The 26,872-nt window shown below is 36.6% G+C and overlaps 1 protein-coding gene across 1 annotated transcript; it reads left to right on the top strand.

Moving 5' to 3' along the window:
• The first annotated feature begins 98 nt into the window (after positions 1 to 98).
• Positions 99 to 22,192, top strand: LOC133731567 (DNA polymerase epsilon catalytic subunit A-like). Its single transcript, XM_062158937.1, has 49 exons — positions 99 to 433; positions 827 to 892; positions 984 to 1,043; positions 1,125 to 1,220; positions 1,500 to 1,660; positions 1,855 to 1,943; positions 2,036 to 2,253; positions 2,863 to 2,949; positions 3,073 to 3,207; positions 3,909 to 4,031; positions 4,824 to 4,907; positions 6,076 to 6,240; positions 6,382 to 6,558; positions 7,457 to 7,570; positions 7,834 to 7,938; positions 8,325 to 8,443; positions 8,556 to 8,697; positions 8,772 to 8,866; positions 9,105 to 9,210; positions 9,397 to 9,476; positions 9,572 to 9,748; positions 9,983 to 10,070; positions 10,205 to 10,285; positions 10,364 to 10,507; positions 10,822 to 10,917; positions 11,096 to 11,296; positions 12,419 to 12,473; positions 12,564 to 12,703; positions 12,815 to 13,266; positions 13,955 to 14,096; positions 14,186 to 14,395; positions 14,492 to 14,566; positions 14,873 to 15,060; positions 16,273 to 16,453; positions 16,563 to 16,627; positions 17,141 to 17,270; positions 17,363 to 17,464; positions 17,553 to 17,636; positions 18,251 to 18,325; positions 18,494 to 18,556; positions 18,640 to 18,902; positions 19,057 to 19,105; positions 19,219 to 19,379; positions 19,465 to 19,531; positions 19,950 to 20,060; positions 20,221 to 20,391; positions 20,496 to 20,708; positions 20,806 to 20,912; positions 21,581 to 22,192. Exons 1-49 carry the CDS (start codon positions 269 to 271, stop codon positions 21,945 to 21,947), a joined length of 6,645 nt encoding a protein of 2,214 aa, XP_062014921.1. The 5' UTR covers positions 99 to 268; the 3' UTR covers positions 21,948 to 22,192.
• The last annotated feature ends 4,680 nt before the right edge of the window (positions 22,193 to 26,872 follow it).

Raw genomic sequence — 26,872 nt, 5'->3', positions numbered from 1 at the left:
GCCGCTGCCCCAATTTTATTGGAGAAATTTACCCTATCCCGCTGTAAAAAGTTAAAAACGACTTGTGGTGGTTAATGGTGAAAAGTAAAAACAAAAAGGAGTGGCACGATTTGTAGTTTTGGTAAACTAAGTGGGTCATTTCTGATACACGAGCGCGGGAAAATGGGTTTTATCCCTCGCTTATTAGGTCCAGACCTGAGAGCAGTGTGCCGCTTTCAGATCGCGAACCCAAATTCGCAGAGATAATCTGTACTGAAAACCCTAAGCCATGAGCGGCTACGAGAGCCGGAAACGGGACCGGAGAGACTCGTGGAGCTCCAAGAAGCAGCAGAAGCTCACGCGCACCGCCGACGAAGACCTCGAGTCAAAGCTCGGTTTCGATCTATTCTCCGAAGGTGAAACTAGGCTCGGCTGGTTACTCACTTTCGCAACCGTAAGTCGATTGCCCCAATTGCTCTTCCATTTCTGCTGTTTCTATAGCTTCTGGTACTTTTGGTTACTCGGAAGAAATTGATAATTTGGGGATTCGAATTTGTAATTTGCGTTTCGAAGAGGTTTTTGTAGGAGTTTCCCTTTTTTTTTTTTTTAGTTAGAACAGTTTTTCGTGTTGATATCGAATAGAGTGGGATTTGATGCTTGGTTTGATTTGGTGTGTGCTACATGCTGAACTGGTGTTCAATTCACCTTCAATGAAACAAAGAAAATGTAGTGTGAAAAATTGGAATTTGTTTCTGTTACTCAGTTTTAGTATGAATGTTACGCATGGCGGTTTATTTGATTACAAGTAAGTGTTGGCATTTGGTGATTATGACTGTTTACGTTGCAGTCATCCTGTGAAGATCAAGACACCCATAAAGTTTATAGCTGCGTCGATCTGTATTTCGTTACACAGGTAAAATACTCTGAAAACAAGTTCAACACAATTAGCTTTGTTTTATGGTCAATAATTGTTTCGGCAGTTGTTATAATTAGTTTACTTGCAGGATGGCTCCGCTTTCAAGTCAAAATACAAGTTTCGCCCTTATTTCTATGCAGCCACAAAGGTGCCTATCAATTTGTTTGTATGCTACTTCTGCAAAATTTTCTGTCTGCAGCATTGGTTTTACAAAATTAATTTATTATAGGAAAAAATGGAAATGGATGTTGAAGCATATTTGAGACGGCGCTATGAAAGTCGTATTGCTGATATCGAAATAGTGGCGAAAGAAGATCTTGATCTTGTAAGCAACTTCCTATATCACCAGCTTAATATGGTTATACCTTATTTCATTTGAAAATGCTGACAGTACTGAGTTATATACTTATATTTAATCAATGCCTTCTTGAGCCTCAAGACATGCTTTCTTCAGATTTGACAACTGAGAAAAATTTTCTTAGTTACTTAGTCAAACATGTCTAGTATGGCAATATTCTGTCCATGAGAAGTTTCTCCCAATGTATGCATTTCTATTTACTGATATTATAAAGATTCTGATGCTTAGTTATTTACTTGTGGACAGAAAAACCATTTGTCTGGCCTACACAAGTCCTATTTGAAGTTATCATTTGATACTGTTCAACAATTAATGAATGTCAAGAGTGACCTATTGCAAGTCGTCGAAAGAAACCACACAAAATTTGATGCTGCCGAAGCTTATGAGTCAATACTGCTAGGGAAACGGTAAGCTTTCTTTGTCTTGATTCTTGTTTCTCTTGGATGTTGAGCTCCATTGTTTGGCCTCAAAAGTGGAGTAGAAAGTTCATTTTGTTAAAAAGTTCTTTGTGTTTTCTGTTTGTATCTCTTGGCTTTGTGTTGCATTGAACTTGTAACTCGTAGTTGTTTTTCCTGATTCTCTTTTGGTGATTGATTTGTAGAGAACAAAGGCCTCAAGATTTCCTAGATTGTATTGTTGATCTTCGTGAATACGATGTTCCCTACCATGTTCGCTTCGCTATTGACAATGGTAATTTATCATTACATCCCGGTACTCCCTAGAGGTTTTTTTTATTCCCAGCAGTTGAAGTTCATCCCCTTACACAATTTCTTGTTACTCAGATGTGCGATGTGGCCAGTGGTACAATGTTAGTGTATCCAGTACGGGTGTTATGCTTGAGAGGAGGACAGATCTTCTGCAGCATGCTGAAGTTCATGTTTGTGCATTTGATATTGAGACAACTAAGCTGCCCTTAAAATTTCCAGATGCTGAATATGATTTAATAATGATGATTTCATACATGGTTGACGGACAAGGGTACCTGATTATTAATAGAGAGGTCAGATTCGCTCCTTGTTTTTCTTGAATATATCTTTCTTGTTTTTATTAGGCATTTGATTTTTGTTCCTGTGGCCAAATAAGAGAGCGTTTGTTAGTAAAACTTGCAGCTGATCCATTTAGTTATTTTAAATGCTCCAGTTTTCTGTTATTGCTTTTTCCGTCTTTCGGGCATTTTTTGGGTCATTAACTTGATCTTTATTGCATATATGGTTTATGTTCTCATTTAGGAAGGACGTGAAAGAACATGATAAGGTTTCCGTTAAGTAAGATGCCAAGAAGGTCTTATCTTTCAGATCTTCTGCTTTATTGTCATGTTTTTATAGCTCCTCTTTCCTTTTTTTCTTTTCTCTTTTTGGTGTTCATGGTTTTCTTTTGTTGTTGTTTTTGTTTTTATTTTTTAATTTTTTTTTTAGGTTTTTTTTTGGTGAGCATCTAGTTAAGGTAGGCATCATTAATTACTGCTAGTTTAATTATCTTATTAAGTTAGAAATTAGAATGGTTTTACAGTTCCTATCAGTAAGGAAAATTTGAATGGTTTTACATCTCCTATCAGTAAGGAAAATTTAATATTATGCATTGACAGGCTTAATGTTTTTGTTATCTTCAGTGTGTTGGAGCTGATATAGAGTATTTGGAGTACACTCCAAAAGAAGAATTTGTAGGGCATTTCAAGGTGACAAATGTGGAAAATGAGGTAACAATACCATAGACCTGCCTGCCCAACCCCAGAAACAGATACTTTAATTAGTTTAGTTATGGAGGTCTATTAGAATGGTAAAACTTGTCAACTTTGCAAGTGATATTGTCATTATTGCAGAGAGAGCTTCTAAGACAGTGGTTTGCCCATATGCGGGAGGTGAAGCCTGGAATCTATGTCACATACAATGGTGATTTTTTCGATTGGCCTTTCCTGGAAACGAGAGCTGCACATCATGGGTTCAAAATGAATGATGTATGTTTCTAAGTTCGTGAGTTGCATTTACTTAAGCAGCAATATGAGCCTAGACTTTAGCTTGTAATTTTTTCATAACTACCAGCAAGACTAGAACTTAAATGCTATCATCTTGAGGGCTTCCAGAAGCTGCTTATAATCTAATTCCATGTATCATGTGATGTCATGTGTTCATGAATGTTCATTAACACAAAAGGATCTGAATATTATAGTAAATTACACTCTAGCCATTGATCTAGGGTTGGCTATGTTAAATTGTTAACCAATCAGAAAACTTATGAACCAGTCTGTCAGACTGATTAAGTATTTTTATCAATGTATGTGTCTAAACTGTATATGAAGCTTTCTGCTCATTGCTTTTAACCATGATCATGTGCATTGTATTAAAACCTCTGTGTAATAATGTTATTTATCTTTCTGCATCCACAATTTCACATCACATAATAAATTACAATATAAATAACGGAGTCATCACTCAATTTACATTAGCTTAGGTTTTGTTTATACAGAATATCTAAGAAACTTGTTCTTACCCATTAAATTTTCTGTGCAACACAATGGGCTTGTGGGACATTGCTGTTATCTTTCTAAATTGCCGCACGTAATCTTATGTTGCCTCTGCATGTTCTCAGAGATATTCTTCTATCAGTTTTCCATTAAGTACTGCTCTTCTCTTACCTTCCCCTTCTCTCTTGCTGTAGGAGGTTGGATTTTTATGTGACAAGAATCAGGGGGAATGTAGAGCTAAATTTGCTTGTCATCTTGATTGCTTTGCTTGGGTCAAACGTGATAGTTATCTGCCCCAAGGGAGCCAGGGCCTTAAGGTAAGATTTTCCAATTTGAGTTTATTTTTCCCTCCAGCTAGTTTAAGTGGTGTTTTCTGTTGCTCTTTTATAAATTCATTTTCTTGCCTACAGTTTCTCATGGTCATCATGTTCATTTCTTTTTTTTAATTGCTGCTTCACAATAGCTGGAGCAATTGATTCATGATTGTGTAGTAATTTTTCAAGGTCTTTGGTGACTGCTTTTGCTGAAGTCCCTTAAAGCTCTCCTGTAATGGGGTTTGCTAACAAGTTTATCTTTTGCCATTACGGCCTACTCCAATCTTTTATCTACTAATATAATGACAGATCTATGAGGAAAGACAGTGAACTTCAGGGAGAAATTTTTTTTGTTTTAACAAGGTAATATGTACAAAGGGTGGATAAGGAATCCACACCCTGAAAACAAGAACCAGAAAACATTTATTTGAATGCTTCAAATACCGAAATACAAAAATCACGGTGTACAGGGTGTGTGGGTTCACAACTTCACATTTAGTTATGCTTGTAGTTGAATCAATCTCTCTAACAACATGCTAGATTGAAGAGAGAAATATGTGAGGGGTGTTAGAAACTTATCGGTTTAGGGTTTTATAATCTGTCTTCATTCACCTAAGCAACATATTTATACGATATCTACATAAGCAGGATATTATAGGATTGCGAAGTCTGGAATGATCTAGCACATTAATATAATAACTGTGCTAATACATGTTTTTATCAGATGAAAAGTAATTGCGTTCACTTTGTTTCCATGTAAAATTGAATCATCAATATTTTATAATCTTATTTCAGGCTGTTACGAAGGCAAAGTTGGGTTATGATCCAATAGAGGTGAATCCTGAGGATATGGTTCGCTTTGCGAAAGAAGAACCTCAGGTGTGAATGATGAAAATAATAATTCTGTCGTATGCAAGATTCTCTTCTGCATGGTGTATTTGAGATTGAAAATGTTGATAATCGGTAATGATAATTTGATATATGCACTGAAAACCACATGAACTACTATAGAATTTGTTGACCAGAACTTGCATGCATGTGTTCTCTACGAGGGTGAAAGAGGATTTCTGTGATTAAGAATTTATGAGGTGACAAGTCCATTGATTTCCTTTCAACATTCTTCTCCATTGTCTCTTTGTAGATTTTGTCCCTTCAGTTGACATACAAGAGAGACTAAGGCCCCGTTTGGGATTGCTTTGCTTATAAAAAAAATCAGCTTTTGTTCAAAATTTTAGATTTTATTGTGTTTGGTAAATAAATAAAAAGCAGCTTTAATTGAAAATTATAGGTCACTGGCAGCAGATTTTAGAAGCAACCCAAATGTTACTTTTAGAAGCTGTTGTGGATCAAAACACACTATGAAGTTGTTTTATGTACTGCCAGCAGTTTTAAAAGTATTGTTTACCAAGCACGAAACTGTTTTAATTCACAGCTGATTATTCTCACAACATAGCAGCAACAGATTTTTTAAAAAAAGTCACAGCAATCCCAAACTAGCCCTAACTTGATTGAGATTAACATGTGAACCATGCTTAATCTATTCTATGCAGAATTGAGTAGAAGATGTATAAACCAACTGTGGCCACTTACATTAATAGATTGAATTGCAAATATCTGAGTGCGGGTTGTATAAATTCAATACTAACCGGTAAATTGAGCGCTGAACTGTTTAACGTCAATACTAAACCTTAGGACTACCTATGTAACTTGATTATCTATGACCATCAACACCATCACCTTCTTGTTGAATCAAATTTACATTGTCTTTATCTGTATGGAATTCATCTTAGGTTCTGCGTGTTATATTATGAAATTCCATGAAGCTTGACCACAAATATGTACCATGGTGTCATACATAGAACCAGCTAGAGTTATTCCTTTTTAATTTAACACACTTTACTTTTTGATTCCTATGCATCTTTCCCATCCAGTGCATGTTGGTGGGAATCTGCATATATTCTCAACTGAGGATCTGTTTGCTTTTGTACTGTTATTTTGCACGAACATTCTGATAATTTTTTCTATTTGGTTGAATATGTGATTACAGAGGATGGCTTCCTATTCTGTTTCTGATGCTGTTGCAACCTATTACTTGTACATGACCTATGTTCATCCATTTATCTTCTCTCTTGCAACTATTATTCCAATGTCTCCGGATGAGGTTTTGCGCAAGGGTAGTGGAACCCTTTGTGAAATGCTTTTAATGGTCCAGGTAGGTTGTTTTGCACTTATCTGCTGATGTTTCTTTGCATCTTTTCAAGCAAACACTTCCATGACTCTACCCAAAAATGAGTCTTTCATTTTGAGATAATGATTCTCTCTAATTCCACAATTAATTATTCATTTTATACAGGCATACAAGGCAAATGTCATCTGTCCTAACAAGCACCAATCTGACCCGGAAAAGTTCTATAAAAACCACCTTTTGGAAAGTGAGACTTACATAGGTGGCCATGTGGAATGCCTTGAAAGTGGTGTTTTCAGATCTGATCTTCCAACTAATTTTAGGCTTGATCCAGCTGCTTACGAGGTATGTCTAAAAATCATTCTTCGTAGTAATGCTTCTTTATACCATGTACATTTTTTCATTATTGGCTTACCATCTTTCTGAATCTTTCAGTGATACTGGACTATGGTTTGTCTGACATCACTTCTTTACAAAGAGTAACCACACACACAGATATATATCTATATGGTCCATGAATTCCACGAGCTGAAGTTAATAATTTTAATGTTTGTACTCTATATGACATCCATAGCCATATTGACATGTAGAGACTTTGTACTCAATTTGTCTGAAAGATAATACACCATCAGGAAAAACCCCAATACCCATTACAGAAAAGCTGGTCAGAAATGATGTCGTACTGGATATTCTATACATGACAAAGATCAAATACATTTCTTTTCTAGAACCGGTTTTTTTTTTTTTTTTTTTTCCCTCCAGGAAACAGGTTGTTGTTCATATCTACAAATATAGTTATTACATGTAAATTTAATCCATTTCCCCCTCATAGTGTAAGTTAGTAGTTGGATCCATAAGATTCAATTTTTACAATGAAAATTTAGTAAGTTGTATATGAATTTTTTATTTGATCAAAACCATCATTTACTACACAAGATAATTTGTCAACGGAGGCATGGTGCAATCTAGTTAAGCAATAAAGCATTTGTTTCTTCTCATAAAAGCCTTAATTTGGGAATTATTCGGTGTATAATCGACTGAATTTTAACTATTGCTCAAAATATATCAGGTTTTGAGACTATTTTGCTTCTGTATGTATCTGTAGGATAAGTTTCTTGAATTTGATTAATTGCTGTTTGTTATATCTCTGATAGTCATATTATTTTGTCCCCTCCGGACCTAATTATGCTACTCAACTGGAGTTGCCAAATATAATTTGAGATTCTGGAATTTGGATTTCCAGCTATTGATCAACAACCTTGATCGAGATCTTCAATATGCTATCAGAGTAGAGGGAAAGATGGACTTGGATTCTGTGTCCAATTATGATGAAGTGAAGAGTTCTATTCTGGAAAAGGTGCTGATCATTTTTTTCATTCACGCCTATGTTGTATTTATTTTATAAGCTGGTAGTCCCATACATGTCTAAGTATATTTCCTTTTTACTTTCATTAATTTGATTTATCTAGTCCCAAAAGTTGTCTGTTTGAAGTTGAAACCCTTCCTATTGTGTTGGCTTAAAAGCGTTTCTATTTTATTGTTATGAGTTGTAAAGTTATCTCATTTCTTCTTCACAGTACGTACTTTTTCTCTTTAACGACTCCCTTTCTTCAATTGCAGCTTGTGAGGTTGCGAGATGAACCAATACGAGAAGAATGCCCACTTATTTATCACCTGGATGTAGCTGCAATGTATCCCAACATTATTTTAACAAACAGGCTTCAGGTGTGCTGGCTAATAAGTACTCTCATTTGTGCAGATGACAGCTGCATATGATTCATGTATTTCAATTTTCTCCGAGCTTAAATTGAAATTTGCCTTTTATGTTGTAACAAAGTTTCATTTAAAAAGAGTTGTTCTAGTTAGTTAATATTGCTTCTAGTGATCTTGTATTGCTTCTAGTGATCTTGTTTCTTTTAGAATCATGTCGAACAATTAAACTTCATAGAAAATTCCATAGTTTTGCTATAGTCCAGCTGTGATGAACTGATGATCATTCTGATACGGTCGACATGAATATACTCATTTGCATTCTCAGATTTTTGCTTTCTCTATTCTGGTTGTTTGAAGATTCTGTAATATATATTGTAATAACTGCTGTTTATTTCCAGCCCACATCAATTGTTACAGATGAGGTCTGCACTGCTTGTGATTTCAACCGTCCAGGAAAGACATGTCTACGAAAGCTGGAATGGGTTTGGCGTGGAGAAATATTCATGGCAAAAAGAAGGTACCAGTTAATTTTGCTTTTCTTCTTTCCCAATCTTTGTATACTTTCTCCAGGTTTAATGTCAGCAGTCTAATCATTGTCCATGTACGAATATCTCGTTGAACAACTTCAGCGACTATTATCATTTGAAGAAGCAAATTGAGTCTGAGTCTGTTGACGGTGCCACTTCCAAGCAGTCAAGGTCTTTTCTTGACTTGCCTAAAATGGAACAGCAAACAAGGCTCAAAGAACGTCTAAAGAAATACTGTCAGAAGGTATATTTTTTAAAGACGTTGTTTAAAGTGTTTTCTTAAGTAATACCTAAACTAATTCTCAGTCTCTTTGATAGGCATATAAACGCGTAGTAGACAAGCCAGTCACTGAACTTCGGGAAGCAGAGATTTGCATGAGGGAAAATTCATTCTATATTGATACAGTTCGCAGGTGAGCCGTTTAGATTTTTGTTATTGGAATTTTTCTCATCTGCATATTAAAAAGGAATTTGTTGTTTGTTTTAAGAAGGCTAGCTTATATGCAAACTAAGAACCAAGAAGAAAAAGGCTTACAGACATGTAAAATCAACTAATATAAATTTTGTATCATAAATGTCTTCTGTCAAGTACCAGCTTATGCCTTTTATTCTCTTTTTTCTGATCCATATGTTTTCTTCATCTACTTCAAGCTTTCGAGATAGAAGGTATGAGTATAAAGGGCTTAATAAGGTTTGGAAGGGCAAGTTGTCTGAAGCAAAGACTAGTAAAAATTCTATAAAAATCCAGGAAGCACAAGTATGTAATCTCTTTCTCTCTCTCTCTCCTCTCCCTTGCCCCCTCCCCCAAAGAGTTTTTTGTTCTATTGTGTTAATCTTTTCATTTAGTGAAGTAAGCTTGTTGAACATTTTGAAATTTACTTGTCTTACTGTTCTCACTAACCTAGTCTACTAGTGGTGATGAGTATGCTTATTGGTTTTTCAGAATATGGTGGTGCTTTATGATTCCCTACAACTTGCACATAAGTGTATACTTAACTCCTTTTATGGATACGTCATGCGCAAGTGAGTTCAATTGAAATCGCACAGTTATTGATTTTGTTGTTAATATGGCTTTTATGCTCTGTTACATTTTAGTATGCTTTTACATGTTAATCTAGGGGTGCAAGATGGTATTCAATGGAAATGGCTGGAGTGGTTACATATACTGGAGCTAAAATTATTCAGAATGCTCGGCTGCTAGTTGAAAAAATTGGAAAGCCTCTTGAGTTAGATACAGATGGTATCTGGTGTGTGCTTCCTGGATCTTTTCCGGAGAACTTTACTTTCAAAACAAAGTAAGATTTTTCTTTTAATATTTTACATTGTTTATGGTATACATACAGTATACAACAGTGACAGCTACCTTGGCGTTATCGTTTTCTTTTGTTTGAACATTTGATTTTTACATAGACAACAATTGTCTGTGCAATTTGATTCGTTCTGTAGGGGACGCTAGTTTCCATTCTAGTTTGTAAAATATCTGGATTGGTTATCTCACTATCTCATATCCATCTGTTATGCTTAAACAGAGACTTGAGGAAGAAGCTAACTATCTCATATCCATGCGTCATGCTTAATGTTGATGTGGCGAGAAACAATACAAACGATCAATACCAGGTCAGTTCGAAATATTTTTCTAATATTTTTATTTCCTATGCCTTGTGAACTGCAATGACAGAGTTCTTTGTATAGTACAATTTGATTTAGCTTGTACAATGATCAGTTCAAGTTCTTACCACCATATTTATCAGACTCTTACAGATCCGATCGAGAAAACTTATGCAACTCATAGTGAATGTTCAATTGAATTTGAAGTGGATGGACCATACAAGGTAAGGAAGACTAGTATCTTTTTATTTAATTTCAACTCTTTTTAATGTAATTTCATACTAACCTAGTGTTTCATGCAGGCAATGATTATTCCTGCTTCTAAGGAAGAAGGAATTCTAATTAAGAAGCGCTATGCTGTCTTTAATGATGATGGGACCCTTGCTGAACTTAAAGGTTTTGAGATCAAACGTAGAGGTGAGCTGAAGCTCATCAAAGTTTTCCAGGTATCTTTTTTTACTTGTGATAGTAGACAATCAACAGTGAAAAATAAAAAAAGAACAAAGAAAATGACTCTGTTATACAGAGATTAGAGAAGTCTTGAACTGAGCCATACAGTAGAACCTCAATTTCTTAGTTATTATCAGACTGACTCCTTAGTGGTTGTTGCATTTGTGGAGTGGAAAATTAAATAACAACACATGAAGTTGATGCCTCATGTGCTTACGCTTATCAGTATTATTTATGTTCTTTTTTCTTTTTTTTTTGTAAAATCAAGAAAATATTTGTCTTATAATGTGTTGGGGACCCTTTTCTGCAGGCTGAGCTTTTTGATAAGTTCCTTCACGGTTCTACATTAGAAGAATGCTATTCAGCAGTTGCTTCTGTTGCCAACCGCTGGCTTGATCTTCTTGATGTATGTGACAGGTTCCTGGCTTTAAGTATCAAAATTGCTTTCTCTAAAACAATGCCCAGTATGTTCCTTGAGGGACTCTTCTGTTTCATCGTGTACTATTATTTGTTGAGCAGTCAAATCAAGATTGAAACGGAGGTTCTTCCTAAGTTTCTTTGTTTTCACTTCCCCCTTCTTTCAGAATCAAGGAAAGGATATAGCAGACAGTGAGTTGCTTGATTATATATCAGAATCAAGCACCATGAGCAAGTCTTTGGCGGAATATGGAAGCCAAAAGTCATGTGCAGTAACCACTGCAAGGCGTCTTGCTGATTTTCTTGGTGATACAATGGTCAAAGATAAAGGACTACGTTGCCAGTATATAGTTGCATGTGAACCAAAGGTACATAAGTTCTGGATTATCATCGTCATGAAATTTAGAGTAACTAGTAATGCATTGGGGTACTGTTTTGGTTAAAGTAGTGACTAAAGCCAAAATCAACTGGAAAGAGAAGAATAAAGAAAAAGAGAGAACAGTTGAATCACAACATCGTCATTTCGTCCCTAACTTCCTTATAGTTTCTTCGGTTATTTCTGAGATGTTAATGTTTAGAAGGAATATAAGTGGTAAGGATATTGTATAGTTTTCATGTTTATCATCTTGAGTTAACATCTCATCCTTCCAACAGAACTCTGGACTATGTAGCGGTCTATGGTCTTTTCGTTTAAATCCTTTTTCCACTATGTCTAGATGGTTGAAGTTTCCCTGTTTTCTAAAACCATAGAAAAAGACGATTTGGAAGACTGATGAACCTACTAAAGCTGAAACTTTGTCTGGTTGGCGGAATGGTGGTTCGATGAGAAATTAGTGATTGCATTTTGCTTCATTATCTCCTATTGGTGCATTTTGTTCTAACTTATGGGCAAGAACGTTGATCTCAATATTTTTGCGTTACTCCTACTTACAAAATTTGGAGCACGTCAAGCATTTCTTATTTACTGTATGGGTTTGGCCAGTACACTATTTTTTTTACTTGGCTGGGGATTTTTGGGCGTTGGGGCTAGAAGAAAGCTATTGCCTTTTAGCCACATGCAGTTTTGACTTTGGCTCTTTAATTGTGGAAACAAATAAAAGAAAATATGAGTCACAAGGTGGACGATCCAGGAGGTAAACATAACTGGGACGAAATTAGATATTCAATTCCCTATGAGTGAGTGTTTTGAATGGATTGTAATAGAATCTTGATACGCTTGGTAGTTGGTTCTGCTCAGACGAAGTGCTTGTCCATTATTTTTTGTAATGAATCTGACCTTAAGTTTTTGTTACTCTATCCATCATTACAAGCTGTGACTCTTCTTTGCAATTTGGTTTTCTGTGCTGTAATGGTCTTGCTGTGTTGACTTGGATAGGATCACTCTGGTAACTTAAAAAGGAAACTAGTATCACCAGTCTAGTGGTTTTTGAATTTCCTCTCAACTCGGGATCATGCAAATCTGATCCTTTTTTTTGGATATTAATGAATAGGGAACACCTGTCAGTGAGCGTGCTGTTCCAGTTGCAATATTCGAAACAGATGCTGGTAAACTTCTGCTGTTATTTCTTTCTTTTATTGCTTTTTCTTATATATATTTTTTTAATCTGAAAAGCAATTGCATTTCAACTTTATCAGAAATTATGAAGTTTTATGTACGGAAGTGGTGCAAGGTCTCCGATGTTGACATCAGATCCATTATAGACTGGTCCTATTATAAACAACGTCTAGGTTCAGCAATTCAGAAAATCGTCACAATTCCCGCTGCAATGCAAAAGGTTCTATTGCTTGTTATTCTTCCTCTGTCGTCTCTCTCTCTCTCTCTATTCTATACACAACATTTTCAAATTCTCTTTAGCTGTACTTGAAATCAGTTGAATTTTCTTCAGGTTGCAAATCCTGTCCCTAGGGTAGTCCATCCTGATTGGCTACATAAGAAGGTTCGTGAGAAGGAAGATAAATTTCGACAACGCAAATTGGTTGATATCTTCAGGTCATTGAATGGGGATCATTTGAAGCAAAACAATGATGCTATTGGCTCTAATCATGTGGTAGATGAAGATATTGTTGAAGATTTGGAAGACTTCAAATGCAAAAGCAGTTCCATAAGTAGACCGAGACCAATTGTTCACTGTTATGAAGTTAATAACCAGAAAAATTCAGTCAAGGCAAATGGTAAAGGAGGTCCAGAGCAACAACAAACTAATCATATAGAAAATGCTCATCAAGAGCAAACTGCTGTCACTCGGGAAGAAATTGACAAAAATGTAGATTATCAAGGATGGCTTGCAATAAAGAAAAGAAAGTGGAAAGATACTCTTGACAAGAGGAAGAAACAACGGTACTTTCTTCTCTTCATCATAACTAAAGAACTCTCAAGTGCAGATTGACACTGAACAATGGAATCTCTTCCAGTGGGCAGCCATCAAAAGCATATGTAGTTTTCAGGGCTGTCCACCAAATACTGCTTTACTTAAATTCATAATTGGGTGGAGTGGTGACGCAGTGGAGCTGCCAAGCTCAGGGCAAGTTTCCAGTGCTGGTGTGAGGCTGAGAGACTGTCTTGGAGAGGGGCAGAACTCTGTCATATGGGGGTTGTGTCGTGGAGTTTTTGTTTTCCTTTTTTTTTTTTTTTGGGGGGGGGGGGGGGGGGTAATATTGGATTTCTTGAAATGGAGGTCACTTAGAGAATTTGGAGTCCCTATAATCTTTTCTCGATGTGGGGATGCTTGGACAGTTTTTGGTTTCCCAATCAAGAGGATGCATTTGCAACTCAGGCTAGTATATGAATACAGCCACTCAAAATCCATGGACAAACAGAAACTATGAATTCAATCTTGATTTCCTTTTAAAAGTAACTTCAAACATCTTCCCAACTGCATGCAGATCTCCCAATTGAAAACACCCCCGCCAGCTTATGTTTATTTTTTTAAAATTTTTTTTTGTGTGTAGATTGCTCTCACGTAACCTTGGATCAGTTATATGGAGTTGATTAACTAATTCTTAGGCATTGCCATCTCATTGTACAGATTGAATAATGCAAGGTCTGCTCATAATGCTAATGACAAGATGCTTGGTGGTGGGAGAAATCTCAAAGGGGCTCAGGGGAAAACAGGTGTGAATTCTTATTTTAGGAGTCATGAAGATGCCCTAACTCGCTGTCATTGGCAGGTAAGGTCTTGCTCCTTCAGATTATGCATTTTGCTGGAAAGTCTAGAGTAATTACTCAATGATTTCTTGACTTTGACTTTATGATTCAGATATTACAACTAGTTCCGAGTTCTGAGAGTGGCCAAATTTTGGCGTGGCTTGTTGTTGAAGGAATGATGCTTAAGATTCCTCTAAATGTTCCAAGAATTTTTTACATCAATTCTACATCACCTATAAAAGAAGAATTGAAAGAAGAATTACCAGGGAAGTATGTCAACAAGACTCTTCCTCATGGAAGACATAGTTATTACCTATATGAGGTACTACTGGTGTTAATTTCCTTAAGCAATAATGTGATTAATAACCATTTTTTGTGTCTGAGAGGGTTAAGGTTCAACATGTATGGTTGACAATAGGTTTCAGTTGATGAGAAGAGGTTTAGGACACTGAGAAAAAAGCTTGCGGCTCTTATCGCTGATCCAGATATTGAGGTCAGTAGTCAGTACATGCTCTTCACACTAATAACCACTCCGCGCTTTTTGCACACATTCAAATGATTCTTGATAGTGATCACTATTTACTTTGTCCATTACTTAACCTTTCTAATTTTCTCTTCAGTACAATCAAGGTATAATATTGTTATGCCATTTAACCATCTGTTAAGATTTCTCTTCTACAGTTCTCAGTCTATTCTTGTTGGCAATCAAAGGAAACACATGGTTATGTATCATAGCAAGGTTTTATAGTGATATCACTTGATACATTTCAGCTTGATTCAAATTCAATTCTTTGTTCAGGGAATATATGAAACAAAGGTGCCTTCGGAGTTTAATGTAATCACTCAGATTGGTTGTGTCTGTAAATTGGACAAAAAAGCTCAGGGAGATGCCAAAAATGGCTGGAGTGTTAGTGCACTGGACATGAAGAATACGACAGAGTGCTCTTATCTGGCCCAATCCATCGCTTTCTTTTATTTGTATCACAGGTAATTTATCGTATTTTTTTCCTAGCTTCATTAAATGAACCACTGTTTGCCTCTTCAACTTTGGCCTAGGAAGAAGTTTTAAGCATCCCTTTTCTTTGTTTATCTTTCGGTTTCCACTTTTCTTGTGTGTGTATTGGGGCAGGGACGGGTGTTGGTTCGGGTATTGGCATTATAGCCATCATTCACATCTCTTTCTCTGTTTGTTTTTTGTTTTTTTCTTATGTAAAAGATTTGGATTGACCTTTTATTTTGCTTCATTCCTTTTCTTTTTGTGACATACTTTTTTTTTTTAGAATATGGGGGCCCGAATCAACCATATAGATGAAGTTGTTTCTCTCTTTACACAATTCTCTAATAACTCCTCTTAACTCTACATTTGATATCATCCATATGGTTGATGCGAGTTATTACCCATTTGCAATACACATATACCTAGAAGCACAGTTAGGGTTGTATTTCTTTTTAGGTTTATATTCTTATTGCAAGTTTGAATTCCTTCTGAACGTTATATATTTTCAAAAAATGAAGCCATTGCTTTGTGTGTGTGCCTGTGTGGCTTTATCCACTTGAAGGCATATGGCTGATATAACTGTACATATATACCTGACGGAACTGGTACTTGCAAAAATTTATTCCATATGTAATCAGGGGTATATTAACAGCCGAAATCTGTTTTTTCACATTTAGAGGCCGAAGTTATCGAGATTTTGGAAAATTTCAGTGAACATGTCGTATGAAATTTTCAACTTTTAGGTCAATAATTGCCAATTATTCTAAAGGGTTAGAATATTTGATTACTTAGACTACGATGGAGTTTCTGGAAAATTAAAGTTTTTCATGTGTATTTACTATTTAGTAGTAATTACATTAAATAGTTTTTGTCCAATTACTATTAAAGCTGTCACACATATCATCAACAGATGATGTCTCATGTGACGTCAGGGTTATGGACTTATGCTGTAGTAATAGAAGTCGATGTCATTTATAATTGCAACACGATACAGCATCTTTTTTTTTCTTTTTTTTTAATTCCACTTCTGGTTTCCTTTTTTCTCTCTTTTTTTTTTTTCCTTCCTATCATGACAAATATGATTTATTACCTTCTGTTTCAAATCATAATTCATCTTCTTTTTCAAGACTCATTTATGATTTGTACTTCATCTATTCACACGAAAGCATATAGCACTTATAATGTTATGGTATTAATGTCAGCATCTCTGAAGGGCGCGCAATATTTGTTGCTTATTTTCCTGCATCAAGAACAATAATTGTTGTGGTGGTGAATCCTTATCAAAATAAAGATTTGTCACCATCTTTTCTTGAAAAACAATTCCGCGACGCTTGCCAGGCATTATCACTTCAGCTGCCTCCTAGGAATGGAATCATTATCAAGGTAAATTAGTGTCTGTTTCTTTGGGTGAAGGATTTCCTGACAGTTTCTTCTACATTTAGTGGATCTTATCTTTGTTCTAATTTATTTTATGTGATTGTACTAATCTTAGGTAGACTACGTTGGATATGTAAAGGATGCTGAAAAGATTTTGCACCAAGCAATTAATGAGCACAGGTTTGACTACACATTGGTTCTTCCTTAAAATGGCAAAGTCATATTTGTGCTCCAAGTTATCAACCACATGTCTAAGTTTCTATCAGATTCATAAGCACAGCTTCCACAGAAATATATCTATCTTGATTAATGTTCGGATTTGGCCCAAAGTAACTGCTTGTTGCCCAGTAATATTCCTGAAATGGCTTTGTGTTGCTAATGGAGTATTGTCTGTGGCCTTTGGGGCGTGCTCACTTCTTCAACAAATCACTTGTTAACTTTATTTCAAACTTCATTACTTAGATCTAAGAGATTATTCTATTCTCTAGAGAATGTCTATTTTAAGTTTATCACCTTTTGGGAGCGTTTATTAATCTTTCACCAACTATTTCAAAAGTTAATTTTCAAAATTTTCACTTCGAGCCTTATCAGTGTGCTGTTCGACTAGGTAGGTTATAAATGTTGTTGCACTGTAAGGCTCATCTATGTGTTTGGACATTGGTTAATCACTTATATGACTTTTATGTCTGACAGACATGATCATGGACCTACAGTTGCTGTTATTGAATGCCCAAATGTTCAGTTAATGAAGTCAGGTATACGAGCTCTTGATGATTTTCCATGTGTGAGCATTCCGTGTAATGCTCGAGACAGTCAATATCAGGTAGTTTTTTTAAGACCTCATAGATGTTCACTCTTCACGTGATTGTATCTTTGCTTTGCATCTAATTGAATGTATTTTTCTGCTTCATACAGGTCCTTGGGTGGCAACAAGTGGCTGCAAAAATTGGCATGCAACGATGTGCTGCATCATCTCAGTGGTTGATCGATAGAATTTCTCTCTCAAGATATGCACATGTAATAATTGTTTCTTTTGATACCAGCAATGTTTTCCTGATACTTTTTGCTGTTAATGATAATACAATTTGTCAAATTTATGGGGCAGGTACCATTGGGCAATTTTGAAGTTGACTCCCTTATGCATACAGCTGATATCTTCTTTTCAAGAGCATTACGTGATAGCCAGCAGGTTTTTCTATGACCCAATATCTTGCACATTATTATTTATGTTTTCAGAAATAAATGGTTTTGTCGGACTGAAGCTTTTTAAGGTAATTTGAAGCTTAATCAATTTCTATGTGCTGTAGTGTAGTGTGGTCATGACCAATATAAGACAAATGGTTGAAATCCTTGTTGTTAGTTAGCTTGATAGATATTAAACTTACATTCCCAAACAGCTTAATATTTTAGGATCCAGTATGTAAGGGGTTCGTTGCTGTAGTGTAATGTAGTCATGACCAATATACACAAATGTTTGAAATCCACGTTGTTAGTTAGTGTGATATATTGTTGATCCATTCCCAAACAACTTAATCTTTTGGGGTCCGGTATGTAAGGGGTTTCTGGATTTGATGTCTTCTATCCACATTGCCCACTTCTGTTAGGTGGGGTGGTGGGGACTGGATGTGAGGAAGCCTGTTAGCTTGATATAGATTGTTCCCCGGTAGCATATATTTGTTTTGTCTGCAATCGTTGCCCAACACTTGTTAGTGAAAGGTTTGAGATATAAAATGCAATGTCTTTGAACTGTTCAGTTGGTTTGTAACTCATCACCCTTGTCTTATTGAATGTTGATTCTTACAGGTGCTTTGGATATCTGATGATGGTATTCCAGATCTAGGAGGCATTAACGAAGAAGGTGGATTTTTTGCAGATGAGGTTAGTCTCAAACTGACATATGGATGTCAGGATGTGCCAACATTTAGGTGGTAAAAGGAAATTGGGATTTTTCTCTACTGATTAACTAGGATTTAGATTTTAAATTTTACTCATGATGCAAATACGTTATACTATGCTTTTCAGTAATTACTGGCCTTCATGAAACAGGTCCATCAACCATTTGTAATTACTAAACCTGGAGCATATAGAAAGGTCACTGTGGAGCTAAAGGTTCTGAAACATTTTCAACCATGTCTTTCCCAGTTTTTGTTTTTATTTCAGACGTACTAAAAATGTGTCATGATTTTATGTAGATACATCATCTGGCTGTAGATGCTCTTCTGAAAAGCAACCAAGTGAATGAAATGGAAGGAGGTGCTTTGCTAGGATTTGAATCAGACATGAACTCCGGATCACATACTTCTAATATGCAGGCTGCCTTTGATGAAGCTACATCATCTGCACCTGCATTCCGTGTTTTGAAACAGTTGATCCACCGGTGTCTTGCAGATGCACATACATCTGGAAATGTGTATGCTGATGCACTACTGCAACATCTGTATCGATGGCTTTGCAGGTTGCGATCCCTTGTTTCATATTTATCCTGCTTTATCTCATGATTATTGCTTCAGATTTACCTTCTTGTTTGGACCTGTATGATTTCCAGTTCCCTGTTAGTTACATGGACCATTGGTTTGACTCATATACTTACCAGTTCCTTTATGATGCAGCCCCCAGTCTAAACTTCATGATCCAGCACTTCAACGCCTACTTCACAAGGTAAATGCTGTGTTTCATAACATCGCTTTCTGCATGACAGACAGATATGGTTAAGCAGTACAATAATTAAATTCCACTAGCCTTATGGTTTCTTTTGTTGCTAATTTCACTAGGTCATGAAAAAGGTGCTTTTGATTTTATTGGATGAGTTCCGCAAATTGGGTGCAAATATCATATTTGCAAATTTCTATAAGGTTATTATAGACACAGGAAAATTTGATATATCCGCGGCCAAAGCTTATTGTGATAGTGTGCTTAAAACTCTCCAGAAAAGGTTAGTATTTGATAGCTCTTCAGAAATTCCTGCAAATGAGATTTTGATTGTTTTGTTGTTGTAATTCCATGTCTTTCATCTGTAGAGAACTATTTGAGTGGATTGAGCTTGAACCATTGCACTACTGGCATTCTTTGCTTTTCATGGATCAGGTTGATTAACTCTCTCTCTCTCTCTCTCTCTCTCTCTCTCTCTGTGAAGTTATGTACCAATGATAATTAGAACAGGCATATTTGAATTATAGGCTTATGCATATTATTGCTTTTTGGTCATTAATAATAGGTATTAGGGAATTTGTATTCATCTAAGAATATCAATCATTTGAGGGTTGCTGATTCTCTATCACCACCAGATTTTTAACCCCTCGGGTTTTGTGGCATGCTACCAGAGAGCTTTATCTGGCAGCTTTCACCATAGCTAGCTTTATTCATAGTTCCCTAGATAGCTTTATTAAATACATTTAATGATTCAAGTAATAACTGATAAAGTTCCAACCATTTTCTGGTCATCATACCTTTCTTCATCATTATTTTTATTTTTTATCTGAGTCACTATATTTTTCCATGGTAGTATAATTATGGTGGAATTCCGGTTAGAGCTGATGAAAGCATGCATGGTGAATCTCAAGTGGATATCGTATCGAGCTGGAACATTGCTGAATACTTACCCAAGAAAATTCAGGTTAGTTACTGAGCATAAAAGCTTCGCCATCTGTGTGGTAAAGGAACGTATTACTACAGTCCTGCTATAGGTGTTGTTTTAACCAGTAAATCATGAGATTGTAGAACGAAGATACTCTTGAGGGTTCTAGACTTCTAATGTTTCAATTATCTTATTGCAGGACCATTTTATTTTTATTGTTTCTCAGTTTTTGTATATTCCCTGGAATTATGCACAGAAGCAGTCGGCCGTTAGAGCGACTTTACAGGATGGCAGCAGTTGCACACCATCAATTACGGTTGCAGCTGCTGAGACTTTGGAATCTCACATGACCGATTTTCTTAAAGGACAGGTATAAATGTTGATAATATTTGCTAAATATGGTACAGCTTTCTGGCTTCTTGTTTGATGTGAGTTCTGGATCTTATTTAGATAGTTCCGGTTTATGCTCTACAGATCAGCTCGTACTTTACTGAAAAGCTTCTGGGAATTGTTCGTGATACAATACTTCATATGAAGGAACTGAACAAGTCCGAGAATGACTATCGGACATCTCCTGGGCTGCCACAACTTGCTGGTAATATCCACAAAGGAGATGCGGCACTTGAGTTCATTAAGAATGTCTGCGGTGTTTTGCTCATTGACCAAAGTGTTGAGCACGACGTTATGGTATTTACTTATTTTAAGTGAAGATTACCAAAACAGTAGTTCTATATTTGTTCATGTCAGTTAATTAATGTTTTATCCCTGTGCCCTGATTCTACAGGTAATGAGAAGTAATCTATTAAAATACATGCATGTGAGGGAGTCTGCTCCTGAAGCTCAGTTTTGCGATCCCTGCCCATCCTTGTTCTTACGAAATGTCATTTGCAGGTACAACAGTTAATTTCCCGTTACATTAGAAAAATTTCACTTTTATGGTTTTCTGATAGGACTCGTACATTTCAAAGACATGAAGAAATTGCATGAATGTGATGTCTTATGTAAAGCACTAAAATGTTATTGCTTGGCATTATCTGAGGAAAGCATCTGATTATATGGAGGTTCATTAATTTATCCTCGGAAGGGCTCTTTCCCAATAAGTTTTGTTTCAGAACTATAAAAACTATTCATCATTGTGTGGATTTCCACTTCCTTTATTCCATTGCACGCACGCACACACTGTTTAGGACAGTGAAACATTAGTAGTGAAGAGTGTAAAATATTAGGTCAAAGGAAGATCTTTTTTGGGGTGACAGAAAGTATTATTCTTCTTCTCATTTCATTTTATCCTTCAAATCAGAAATCCAAGAGGTGAACTGATGATCTTCTCAAGGTTCACTAATTGGGGTTGGTTCTTTTTTAACCTTCAAAGTGGTGCATCTTTATCTTTGCAATCTGGTGAAAATTAGGGATCTAGGTTTGCGCATGATCTAAGTTTGTTTCTCCACTAATTCAATGTCTTTAAACGTGGTGTTCTGGCAAGCCATCATCTGTTTCCATTATCTGAATTTTCAACTTGCCTGCTCATTACTCTCTCTTTTTTTTTCCTTGATTGACAGCTACTGCAATGACTGTAGAGACCTAGACATCTGCCGTGATTCAGCTCTACTAGCTGGGGAGTGGCGCTGTGCTGTGCCCCAATGCGGGCAGCCTTATGACAGAGAGCTTATGGAGAATACCCTTCTTCAGATTGTACAGCAGAGAGAGCGTCTCTACCAGCTACAGGATCTGGTGTGTCTCAGGTGTAACCAAGTGAAAGCTGCACATTTAGCAGAACAATGCGGATGTGCCGGCTCTTTTAGCTGTAAGGAAGACGCAGCTGAATTTTGTGAAAAGATGCAGCTAATCTTGAAAATTGCAATTCATCAGAAATTTCAATTTCTACAAGAGTGCACTGAGTGGATTTTGGAAGTTGAGAAACATTAATCTGCTCTCTTCAATTCATTTAGATGGGCAGCCAAAGTTCTTATGACCACATTCAGTGAGGTTTTAAAGCTGTCAAATCTAGAAAGCAATTATTCCGAGGAGGTCAAATTCCAAAAATTTTGCCCTTGTTGATTCCTTTACTTGTACATGACCGGCCCCAAGGTTTTCCCCTCCGCCGTGCAAGCTTTGTAAATAGTGTAAATAATGTAACACAAATGGTTTTCAGTACAAATCTCAACCACGTTAGTTTATGGGCTTGTTTGTGATTGCTTATAAAATGTCTAAAATTGCTTTTTAAATTTTTGAGGTATTTTTTCATGAAGAAGCATTTGTCAAGTGTTTTTCAAAATCATTTTCAATGCTTTTGGAAATCAACGCGGAGACTTTTTTTTCTTGACAATTTTTTTTTTCCATAATAAAAGACTAGAACAAGAACTAAAAACAGAAGCCTATACGGGCATCTCCAAACCTATAACCCAAATTTGATTTCCATTTCAAATTTTGACACCCAAGTTTCAGTACTATTCATTGAGATCATCCATATTAGTCCTATATCTAGAACCTATATTTATTTTAGACAATCTTTTTACTACAATAACATTTTCTATCATTTCAAAAAAAAAAATTAACATTTTATTTAATTTCTAATTTTCTTTTTATTATGTTTAGAAATCATATATATATTTGTGCCACGTGTCAGTACTTTCTAGTTGGAATCTTGAACCTGATAAAATGTATACAATCTTTGGATTGACCTCAACAAAACTTTGCCCTGGTAATTTTTTCAACTCCTTCTGTCCCATCAAGTTTCTCAACCTAGCTTCATCTTCCCACCTACCAGCTTCCGCATATATAATTAACATAAGAACAGGGACAAACGGGCTGCCACAAGTTCAGCTAGCTCAACATTGCCATATATCCTGCAAGCACTAAGTAAAGCTCCCCAAACACCAACGTCCGGCTCAACCGGCATCCTCTCAATAAACTTATAAGCTTCTAACAAACAACCCGCTCGACCAAGATGATCAACCATACAAGCATAGTTCTCTACACCAGGGACAAGGGAGTAGTCTTTAACCATGCTCTCAAAATGCTTTCTCCCTTCATCTACTAGACCTGAGTGCCTACAAGCAGTCAAAACAGCTGTAAAAGTGAAACTATTTGGTTTAATACCCTTTTCTTTCATCATTGAGAAAAGCATGAGAGCATCATGCCCATGACCATGAGATGCACAAGCCCCTATTATAGATGTCCAGGACACAACACATTATGAGGCAATTTCAGAAAAACATACTTGGCCAGATCAACATTCCCACACTTTGCATACATGTCAATGAGTGCATTTGTGAGTGAAACATTGGTTCCAAAGCCTTTCCTTTTGACAACTCATGCAACCATTTCCCGGTGTTCAATGCACCCAAGCTAGCACAGGCTGAAATAACACCGACTATTGTGATATAGTCATACTCCACATTTTCATTTTGGATCCTACAAAAGAGATTTATTGCTTCCTTTCCTGCATTATTCTGTTCATAAGCAGCAATCATTGCATTCCAAGAGACCAGGTTTCTTACTACCATCCCATCAAATAAAAGTATTCATGAGTGACATATCTGAGCCAACTCCAACTTTTTTTTTTTTTTTTTTTGGTTCCAAAAGGGGCAAACAGCCCAGAAAACAACGAAAACAAGAGAAAACTAGCCAGCATCGCTGGCATTGAAACTCCTAGCTCTAGGAGCTCCAATAATATCATCTAAAAGTACTTCAGTGATCAAGGCTGGAGGATCATGAAGGGTGCATATTCCTTTAGCATGAAGAGTACTATTCTTAGCCAAAAGATCAGCAGCCACATTGCGCTCGCGATGAATGTGCTGGAGTTGAACAGACTCAAACTCATTCATAATCTTCCTGCAATTTATAATCAAGGTTCCCAAAGGATGTAGCTCAATATTGTCACTATTCATGAGATTCACTAATACAGCAGAGTCAGATTCCACTTCTAACTTCATAATGCTTAGGCTCAAAGCCAACTGGAGACCATGAAAAAGGCCCCAAGCCTCAGCTTGAAGGACATCACCAGGACCAATGCAAACCATAAAGCCACCACACCAACAGCCAGCATCATCCCTAATAAGTCCCCCAGCTCCAATAGCACCATTACTCGTTCGTGAACCATCAACATTGAGTTTATGAGCACCAATAGCAGGCTTAGTCCAAGAGAGCATTTCAACAACCTTATTTTGCACTTTGTTAGGCTTAGCAGTAGCCTTAGTCCATTCCTCAGCATATCTAAACACAACTTCAGGAGGATTGTAAGGATAGTGAAAAGTAGAATCAAAAATGGAATTACATCTCCATTTCCACAAGAACCAGCAGCAAAAAATGAAGAAAATATTCCAGTTCAAATTCCTCATATAATAACCCTTTTGCAACAAATTAGCCAGAATCCAATCCTTCCAATTTAAAGTGAAGGTGGCTAACATATTTGTAGGTATAGCAAAGGAATGCCATACCTGTTTAGCTTTAGTGCAGTCCCAAAAAAGATGCAACATAGTTTCTTCAGTATTGGCACAGAATTGACAAGATGAGTTGCTTGTGAGTCTTCTTTTAAAACGTTGCTCATTAGTTAAGAGCTTGCTTGAGACAAAGGACCACAGAAAAATCTTGAGCTTTGGAGGAATAGGGAGGGACCAAATCTTGCTCCATAACTGATTTTGGTTATCTTGGTCATCACAAAGAAGCTTATAAGCAGACTTCACAGAAAAAGTACCCGAGGAAGTGCCACCCCATATGAGCCGATCAGGCATATTACTATTAGCAATGGGAATAACAGCAATTTTATCAACAGTCTCAGCAGGAAGATTATCATACAACATAGGCAGATTCCACTCATTATTGATCCAAAATTCATTCACAGTAGCATTCATATCAATATGAGTAAAGTTTAGAGCAGAATTACTCAGAACACCACAAGGAGACCACTTATCAGACCAGAATTTGGTAGAAGCACCATTTCCAATTCTCCAAAAGAGCCCTTTCCTTAAAAGATTAGCACCATACACAATTCCAGACCAAGTATTAGAGCAGTTGAGAGTCTTTTTGAAATTCTCATGCACAATAGATTCAGAATGAAGATACTTAGCTTTATAAATCTTGTTCCATAATCCCTGATCATTTTGAGTCACTCTCCAGCTGGCCTTTGCAAGCAGAGCTTTGTTCATATCAGCTGTCTTCTTTATTCCCAATCCACCATTACACTTAGGTCTGCACACCAAGTCCCAACTAGTAAGATGTACCTTCCTTTTTTGCTCAGTATCACCCCATAAGAAATCTCGATTGAGCTTGTCCAGTTTATCACAAATCTGCACAGGAAGCTTGGCTGTATGCATTGCATAAATAGGAATTGAGGAGTTAACAGCTTGAATGAGGGTCAAACGACCAGCCATATTCAAAGCTTTACCTTTCCAACTAGCCAACCTAGCTTGCACTTTATCAACAATCCCTGCATAGGTATTTTTAGTAACTCTGGAATGGATCAAAGGCATACCAAGATAAACACCAAGGTCATCAGTAAGAGGGGAGCCACAAATCTTACTAATAGCCTTAGAAACGTCACTCTTTATATTGGGAGAGCAATAAACCAATGACTTATCGAAGTTGACAGATTGGCCGGAGAGACCACAAAAGATATCCATGCACTTCTTTAAGATCATAGCCTATTTAGTGCTAGCTTCAGCAAATAAGATCAGATCATCAGCAAAAAATAAGTGAGACACAAAAGGTCCAGATTGAGAGGATTTAATCGGTTTCCAGTGTTGGACTTCTACAGTAGATCTAATCAAGTGAGATAACTTTTCCATGAAAAGCACAAAAAGATATGGAGACAGAGGATCACCCTGCCTAATACTTCTCCTTCCACTAAAAGAATCAGAGAGCTCCCCATTAACAATGATTTGATAGCTAGCAGTAGAAACACAACTCATAATGAGCTTAACAAGCACGTCAGGGATGTTAATTTCATACAGTACCTGCTCAATGAAAGACCAACTAAGCTTGTCATAGGCTTTGGATAGGTCAATCTTCCAGGCCATAAAGCCTTTAGCCCCTTTAGAATTTTTGCACTTATGCAGGATTTCCTGAGCAATCATGATGTTATCAGATATATGCCTACCAGGAACAAAGCTCACCTGATTCGGACTTATCCATTTCCCAAGCATAGGTCTGATTCTTCCAACAATAATTTTAGAAATTATCTTGTAAATAGTACAACATAAGCTAATTGATCTAAACAAATGCATGTGATGAGGTGCTTGCGTTTTTGGAACCAAAGCAATCAAGGTATGATTAAGGCCAGAAGGAATTTTACCAGTATGGAAGGCAGTCTTAACAACGTTGATGATCTCAGCGAAACAAAGAGACCAATGTTGCTGATAGAACAAAGCAGGAAAACCGTCAACTCCAGGGGCTTTTAGCCTTCCAATCCTAAACAAAGCATCATGCACATCTTGATCAGAAATAGGTCTATTCATCCGTTGAAAATTATTAGTATCAATGTCAGGGAACAGCCAAGGGATGTGGAATCTCAAGTCATGATCAACTACTGCAGTAAATAAATTCTTGAAAAAATCAGCAGCAATTTGCTTCATAGCAGTAGGGTTATCTGTCCAAACTCCAGAAGCATCAAAGAGGCCATCAATCTTATTCCTTCTCCTCCTTATCATTGTAGTTAAGTGGAAGAATTTTGTATTTCTATCCCCCTCACAAAGCCACTTATCTCTAGACTTTTGTCTCCAAAAAAGGGCTTCAGCATCTCGAATTTGCTCATATTGAGAGATCAGATCCTTCTCGAGGTTTAGAAGAAAAGGAATATTTTGTCTTCCCAAGCTCCTTTGGATCCCACAGATTCTAGCCAAAAGAATCCTCTT

The sequence above is a fragment of the Rosa rugosa genome, chromosome 2 (genome assembly GCF_958449725.1).
Source record: "Rosa rugosa chromosome 2, drRosRugo1.1, whole genome shotgun sequence".
In the NCBI taxonomy this organism is placed as follows: Eukaryota; Viridiplantae; Streptophyta; class Magnoliopsida; order Rosales; family Rosaceae; genus Rosa; species Rosa rugosa.
The sequence above is the reverse complement of the archived record's forward strand: the minus strand, read 5'-3'. Positions and strand labels throughout refer to the sequence as shown.

What these genes read in the sequence shown, in the direction of transcription:
- LOC133731567 (XM_062158937.1), top strand. Translation starts at nt 269, where the DNA reads ATGAGCGGCTACGAGAGCCGGAAACGGGACCGGAGAGACTCGTGGAGC. An exon ending in TTTTAACAAACAGGCTTCAG is followed by an intron (nt 7,939 to 8,324) that starts GTGTGCTGGCTA and finishes GTTTATTTCCAG; the next exon opens with CCCACATCAATTGTTACAGA. An exon ending in GACAAGAGGAAGAAACAACG is followed by an intron (nt 13,267 to 13,954) that starts GTACTTTCTTCT and finishes CTCATTGTACAG; the next exon opens with ATTGAATAATGCAAGGTCTG.